Source organism: Odontomachus brunneus, unplaced genomic scaffold, assembly GCF_010583005.1.
Source record: "Odontomachus brunneus isolate Ranch 3 - 2012 unplaced genomic scaffold, Obru_v1 Obru_scaffold_011, whole genome shotgun sequence".
NCBI classification, from domain to species: Eukaryota; Metazoa; Arthropoda; class Insecta; order Hymenoptera; family Formicidae; genus Odontomachus; species Odontomachus brunneus.
In genome coordinates this window covers 2,080,761-2,088,355 of record NW_022639461.1, presented here as the reverse complement: position 1 = coordinate 2,088,355, position 7,595 = coordinate 2,080,761, and the positions used below count along the sequence as shown (strand labels likewise).

Here is a 7,595-nt window from a genome sequence, read left to right as displayed (position 1 = left end):
TTCTCCTCTCTCCTCTCTCTCTCTCTCTCTCTCTCTCTCTCTCTCTCTCTCTCTCTCTCTTTCTCTCTCTCTCTCTTCTCACCGCGCTCTCTCTTCGCTTCCCTTTATACAGCAAATGTCGAATTCGAGGAAACTTCAGAATTAATAATCCCGATAAGCTCTTCCATTCGAGCGCCCGTTCACATATCTCTATAATATGAAGCACGAGAGCGGCGTGCCCGAACGCGTTAAGCTTTTAAGTGCCTGCAGTTTAAGTAGCTGCAGTTTGACCGTGGCCTCGCTTATCTGTCAGATCTTATTCTAATTGCGAGTCTCGATAGCCAGGACCAAGCAGTCAATAGTCGCGCGATTACACGCGCGATATAGCCTTATCTGCTACACGTCCTTGCGCAACAACAGGCCACGGTATACCACAATATCGGGCTTCTCACCTTGCTGCTCGCTGATGCTGGCGATCTCGACGACGTCGAGGCTGGGCTGCTGGCTCTGCGTGACCTCGTGCCGTCGCGGCACTATCAACTGCGGCGTTAAGTCGGGACCCCTGGTGGGCACGCTGCTGGCGCGTTGCAGCTGCTTCTTCGAGACCCTGGACACCAAGGCGCTGGCGATCGGAAGCATCGTGCCGCTCGAGTCCGCGGGGTTCGTGTTGGTGCTGCTGGTCATCGCGGGCGTCGAGGACCTCGAGACGGAGAACTTCTTGCGCTTCTTCCTCAGGGCGGCCAAAGCCGGGCCCAGACCGTGGGCGAACATGTGATGCGCCTCGTGATGATGCACGTGGTGATGCGAGTGATGAGGAGGCTGCACTGGCGCGTCGTGGCTCGCGGTGGGCGTCTCCAAGGAGGACTTGGAGTCCGAGGAGCCGTCGGATCGTGAGCCGCCGTCGTCGGACGCCGGTGAGTACACCGAGTCCTCCGAACGAGATCTACCTGAGAGGAGGGAGCAACGTTCGCCTATTTATGATGCGGCTCTCTATTGTCATCTCCGTCGCAACGGAGCAGGAGCAACAAATAACAATATCGGCGCGAACCGCGAGGTATCGATAATTACGAGGTAATCAATTGACGCGTGCGCCAGTTACCGCGTTGATTGTTTACCGCATTAATTGCTACAATTTGAAATTAGCAGAGGACAGAAAACAAAATACATAAATAAAGGAGAATCTCCCGTTCGTTTTTCTACACCTCTTATAAATATTCTCTAATCAAATGCAAATCTAAAATTTACATTTTCACACGTTTCGTTCTTCGTGAGAAATTAAAAGGTGAAGCAAAATTTCGCGTCTATACAATGAGAGAAAAATTATCTTAAAATCAACAAATATTTCCTTGGTGGGTGCCATTAACATATTTACTTAAATCTACATTCTCTTTACTTAAATCAAATATTGTTTATTTAAATCAAGTAAACAATATTTGATTTAAGTAAAGAGAATGTAGATTTAAGTAAATATGTTAATGGCACCCACCAAGGAAATATTTGTTGATTTTAAGATAATTTTTCTCTCAGTGTACAGCGATCAGGTGAGCTACAGTCAGCTCGTATACTAATTAAGGGCAGAAACGTTAATGCGAGGTAACTTTGATCGACTTACCGATCAGTCTAGAGACTCTGCCGGCTTTCGCCGCCTCGATCAGAGTGCCCCAAGGCTTTTTCCTAGAGCTACCTCTGATTCCGCGGCTTTGTCGCGGCCCGGTGGTGAGTCCCGGCACGCTATTAGTGCTGGTATGATGTGGGCTCTTCTTCGGGGTCGTGCCCGGCCCGAATATGCCGCTCAGAGTGGAGCCAAATAGCTCGTGATGGGAGTTCTCATGCTGCACTTGCTGCAGAGACGCTATAAACTCGGCCACGGGCGGCAAGGTGCCACTCCCGCCCGGCTGCGGCGCGATGTTGAAACCCTTCATCAAACGCCGCTCCTTCTGGCGGTTCTTCTTGCCGCCCGCACCTGTGGACAGCTCTTTAATGCTAGCGTCTACGGGACAGACGGAAAGTCGACGGGCGATCTACGGCCTGTCTATCGAGAGATCAAGGAAACGACTGGAAATAAATGCTCGGACCGATCGCGGCTGGCAATCTGCGACTCGAATTGAATTGACTCGCTTAACCTTCATTCAATTAGGACGACGTTGACTCGCGAGCAAGAAGTCATTTCGTCTTGATCGTTTTCGTCGATCGCTCTCTTCTCACGAACAAGCAGAGATTCGAGTGACTCGAGTGGCCGAACAGCCAGCGAGAAATCCTTAATTACGGCAATTAGCCGTGGAACCCGAGTGATTAATGCGCGCTTTCTTTAACTTCGAATCACAAGTCGCACGGTGACTAATGCGGCGAACGAATAAAATAACGATCCTGGGCTCTTGGCGCGTAACCGCCGCGATGTTGGATTCGGAAGTTTCGGCGTTTCGCGCGAAGTGATTAACAATTTGCGGGGGATATTGGGGACGCGCGCAGCGCGTTGCTCGTATAATTCTCCTCGTTAACTCGCGGCGTTCGTTAACCGCGTTGAACGCGCATTTGTTTAGAGTCAAAACATTGTTTGATTGTGTCGCTTTTCCAGAATCGGTGGCAGATTAATGATTCCGCACATTCCATTTGTACATTATCGCGGGATCCTCTCGGTTGAACGAAGTTTATAATGAGGTATGGTCTCGATTAAATGTATTAATTTGCACATCCGAATTAATGCTCGCGATCAATATCGGTTATCGTATATTCGGCACTTACACGCGCACAAACTATACACACACATGAAAGGAGGAACTATACACACTACTGAAAGGAGGATTTCTTAACAAGTACCAAAATTTAGTAGTCGCTACTAAATTATTTAGGCAAATTATTTGAGCAAAGAACTTTCAATAACAGCCAAATGGACTAAAGATTTCAATAATAATTACTAAATATTCGTTATCAAGAATCTAATTACTATCTGACTATTATAGATGTTTGATAAGTGTTATGAAATCATTCATTTCGGTTTTACGAAATATTTGGTAACTATTAATATTTTAAGATAACAAAGTATTTGGTAACTATCAACTATATCTATATCGATATTTATTACTTATCGATATTTGTCACATATCGACTGTTGTTTTCAATGTTTACTAGTAAGCATTTGAAAAATTATAAGGATATATTAGTTATATCCTTATAAGTTGTAAGTGTGAGCACAAAGATATTGTCAGAACTTATAAAGTTGGCGGTAAACTAGTGATTGACTCATCAGTTCCTGTTCGATCGTAAGGTAAAACAACGAGTGGGCGGGTTTGACAAAGATATGGGAAAGAATGGGCGGTTACTGCGGAATTGAATGAAACCACAGACAGGAACTTCATTTATTTAACGGAACTTCACGTATAGAGTTAAAAAAAGACTTAGTGATGTGTAAAAGATGAAAAATCATATATCTTAAAATAGTTTAAATAGAGTACAACGAGATTTTTCGAATAAAGTAAAAAATCATCTAAAACAATTTTTATTTCAAACACAAACTTCAGTAATAGTTACCAAATATCTTATTTTTTTGCTGTTAAGATTTGATATTAATTTCCAAAATACAGTTTTATGACCCAAATGTATGAAGTTCAAACAACCAAATGTTAGCTCTGAGAACTACATATTTAAACCGTATATAACTAAATTATTTCTTAATTATCGCCATTTGATCCGCAGTCAATATTGGAAATTGTGCGTTTCATGCAATATCCAGGTATATGAGCGATTCTATTTTCTTTTTTTCTAAACACGAAACAATATCGATTGGTTCTTTGTCTCGTTGACACTTACCGGTGCCGCTGCTCGCCGCGGTGGAGGTATTCATGCCGGAGTTCTTCAGTATCTCGATGAGCTCGCAGCGAAATGCGCTGATATCTTGCTTGATCTCATTCACGTCGTCCTCTGTGACACCCTCACCTTCTGCTTTCCGTTGCTCCACAGTGACGTATCGTCTTACCAAATTTCTCATGATGCTCTGGTACCTGAAGTCTCGCTCAGAAGCTTGTTTCACTTTTCGCTGAGAAAAAAGTTAGACATTGGAAACGTAAGTTCTCAGGAGACCTCGTTACACATGCGCTCTGTACAATATGTTCCGGACTGTCGAGTCACCTCCCAAACGTAAACTTTTTAGTCGACGCGTATTCGAGTTTTTCTCAACGAAAATACTGAGGGAAACAAACGCCAGGTTGTCGACAAATTTTCAGTATTATGTATATCTTAATTCTTTCATTTCTCAAGTCAATTCCAAAATCTAATCTAACAATGAGACGTATTGGAAATTAGATAAAATATAAATTTTCGAGATCTTCTGTATGTGAGTGAGAAATCCCTTATCTTCAATAAGTTATAACTCGGAACTTGTTGTTGTTAGCAATTGTCTTTTCTCGCAAGCACCGAGATTGTCACGGAATCCGTAGATAAAGGAAAATAGTTCTAGGAAATTCCGTATATACGTTCAATTTATAAGTTTGCACGATGCAACGATAGTAAGCGGCCACTAAATTCACAGAGAGAGAGAACTTCTCCGCGAATCTAATATTTTCTAGAAGCTCTAAAAGAGTTTCGACCCTTCTTCTTCTCTCTCTCTCTCTCTCTCTCTCTCTCTCTCTCTTTTTCTTTCCTTCTAGTACACGAAAAGTTTCCTCCAAATATTCCCGCTACTTTCTCCGCGCGTATAGGAATCAAATTTTAAAATTCAAAACGGCGCTGCGACTCCGGCGAAATTCCTAAGAATCCATTCGTCGTTGTCGTACGACGGCGTAGTGCATTTTTCATCATTCTTTAAAAATTCACCGAGTTCCTCGCAATATTCTGGTACTGACATCTTATTTCGCCGCTTGCTTTGCATCTCGCGAAGAAAGGGACGGCGAGAGAGAGAGAGAGAGAGAGAAGAACTTGAGTTCGGGAATCGGTAGTTGGCTGCCGATCTCCCGTAGGATTCCGCGCCACAAAGGCGGCATCGGGCATTCCGCCTTCCCTGAAAAGTCCCGAGGTAACTGTCGCTCACCCGGATAGTCCGCATGTGCTCCTTCTTGGCGGCCCTGCTGTGTCCACAGAGCTTCCGGTACATCCACTGTCCGACGTACCAGGCGCTCTTCGGGGTCGGTATGATGTTAAACGGCGGCGGCACGGTCCCACCCTCCTCGAAATAGCTGATCCAAAGTTTACTCCTCGCAAACTTCCACTCGACATCGGCGCGCTCCTGATCGGGAACACCGAGTCACCCCGGGGCTAATTAGCTTCGACTTTGATTGTAAATGTGAAAACTGTCATACGGTTCTACAATGGGCGTGTTCTCGCGTACGCGCCGACAGCGTTGTTCCATCGCGAGTCTCGCGTTTACATTCGCTAATTAATTATTCGCGGCGAATAAATCCGGCTTGACTAACGTTCGTATTTGACGCTGATTAACGTCGACGAGATCGCGAGTGTGCGTTCTGTCATTCGCCTAGATTGCTTTAAGTTTCCGCTTTAAGTTCAGAACTTACAGAACTTACAGTTACTTACAGTACTTACAGTTGTATGTACACACACACAATACAACGTCGACGCCGTGTCGCGCGCGAGATCGAAAAAGCTGCACTTACGGAAATTAGTTGATAGGAGTGATTCATCATGGCGATCAGGAGATTCAGGAGGACGACAATGTTGATGACCGAGTAAGTGCCGAACATCAGCATACCCCAGAACCTAGTGAAGACCTTGATACCGTCCAGCTCGAAGCTCTCGAGGTCCACCAGACCGAAGACCGCCCAGAAGAGCGTTTGTATGGTTTCAAACAAACTGTCGAGTAGACAAACGTAATGATAAGAAATGTTTCAGCTGCAAAATATAAATCCTGCAGCGCCGAGATCCGAGTCAGCATTCTTTCTCGCCTCGTGAACTCAAATAGAACTACTTAACTTTATATATCTCTTGTGCAGGCAAGTGGGGTGCGTTATGCATAAAAAACAGATATGCGTGCAAAAGTTGCTTCACGTACTTGGCGAAACGGCGCCAAACGATGCACGCGTTGCTGTCGGTGGTAACGTTCGCGTTGGGTGGGTACGGCATCGCCGTGGGGCATCGTTTCTTCTCCATATCGGCGTAATACCATAGAAGTTGATTGAGACCTGAGAAACATTTGTTTTCTTTCGTAACGACTCATCTTACTATGCTTAATCGCGAGTCTCTATTAGCGCGTGATATTACCGCACGAGAAGGCGAAGAGCACCAGCACATAGAGGAAGAAGAACTTCATGATGTCCATGACCATCCTCGACAGGGAAACTTGCAGCGGACCGAGGTGAGGATTCACAGAGAATATGTAGACGAGTTTTAGCGAGCTACAATGTAACATTGTTCGCTTTTAGTAACGTGGATAGTGTGGTGGCGACGGCGCGGAGCGATCTTCTCAACTAACTCTCTCTCTTTCTCTATATCTCGAGGTTTCGCGTAATATCGCGCCTTGCAGTATCGACTTACCGATGCGATCAGTAATTCATGCGCGTTCTGAAAGCGATACGCGGCAATGCATATATGAGGTAGTACGCAAATGCCGAAATGATCGTAGCCAAATGTCACATTATTCCATAATTCGTCATCTCGCGAAATCGATTCGATCTGTGACATTTCAGATAAAATTATCAATGTCTGGACACTAAATAACACTGGTACATAACTTTGAGCATTCTTATTATTTTGCTTTTCTTTTTAAGTACGAATATTTATACTTTCAACGTAAGAAAACATATTTTTTATGTTGAAAGTATAAATAAATAAATGTATATATATACATATATTTAATGTTCTAATTTAAAGATGTTGCATCCTGTATACATTCTCTATATTGAAAATTTTAATATCCATTTTTGGAGACAAAAATAACAAGAATGTTCAGAGTTAGGTACCGGTGTTATTAGGCACTGGTACTTTTACCTTACACGACTGCGAGACGCGAGAGAACCGACGAACCGTCTCACAGCTTATTGCGGCGAGCGTTCTATTCCGCGCTCAGACTGCGGAGTGACTGCGGAGACACACGAGCGTCCGCGATTTATCACCTGAAGATGTTGGCGGCGGAGAAGAGGCCCTCGGAGATAAGCATCGGGTCCCACGTGTCCCACTGTTCACGTTGGAGCTCGATCACTGGAGACCCCGGCAACTGACCCTCGTTCTCCTTTTGCACCCTGTAGTAAGCTACGACTCTGAGCGCCACCGTGGCCACGTAGAGCGAGTTCGTTACGAAGTCGATCACGTTCCACATGTCGTTCACGTACTCCTCCAAGCCCACATCCCACAATTGCTTGACCTCCGACCAGATCAGTCCCGACACCCAGGCCAATATAAACCTGCGGCGTGTCAATCTCTCTCCGGTCATCTCGTTTCGGTCTTGACGCCGCGCAAAAGGGAAAAGGAGAGAGGACACGTTGCCGAGTCATCCGCGCGCGTCAATGTATCTCACTTGTAGCGCTCGCGCGATTGTTGCAATTCAATGAACGAGATCGGATCAGCGAAATTGTTGCTTTCTGGTATGCGCTCTACATGTTTCCACTTGCCTCGTTTAGGCACACATCTCTCTCTCTCTCTCTCTCTCTCTCTCTCTCTCTCTCTCTCTCTCT

The 7,595-nt window shown here is 45.1% G+C and overlaps 1 protein-coding gene across 10 annotated transcripts in view; it reads right to left on the bottom strand.

Moving 5' to 3' along the window:
- Nucleotides 1-7,595, bottom strand: part of LOC116840780 (transient receptor potential-gamma protein) — a 131,992-nt gene that overhangs the window by 3,918 nt on the left and 120,479 nt on the right. For 9 of the 10 annotated variants that reach the window (XM_032807951.1, XM_032807955.1, XM_032807949.1 and 6 more), the window contains 8 exons: nt 7,038-7,325; nt 6,187-6,320; nt 5,978-6,107; nt 5,583-5,778; nt 5,003-5,197; nt 3,787-4,012; nt 1,592-1,942; nt 432-926 (listed from right to left, as the gene is read on the bottom strand). In XM_032807951.1, the coding sequence (XP_032663842.1) occupies nt 432-926; nt 1,592-1,942; nt 3,787-4,012; nt 5,003-5,197; nt 5,583-5,778; nt 5,978-6,107; nt 6,187-6,320; nt 7,038-7,325 (2,015 nt within the window). Of the gene's footprint in view, nt 1-431; nt 927-1,591; nt 1,943-3,786; nt 4,013-5,002; nt 5,198-5,582; nt 5,779-5,977; nt 6,108-6,186; nt 6,321-7,037; nt 7,326-7,595 lie in introns of those variants that run through there. The other variant, XM_032807958.1, reaches the window with a different exon arrangement.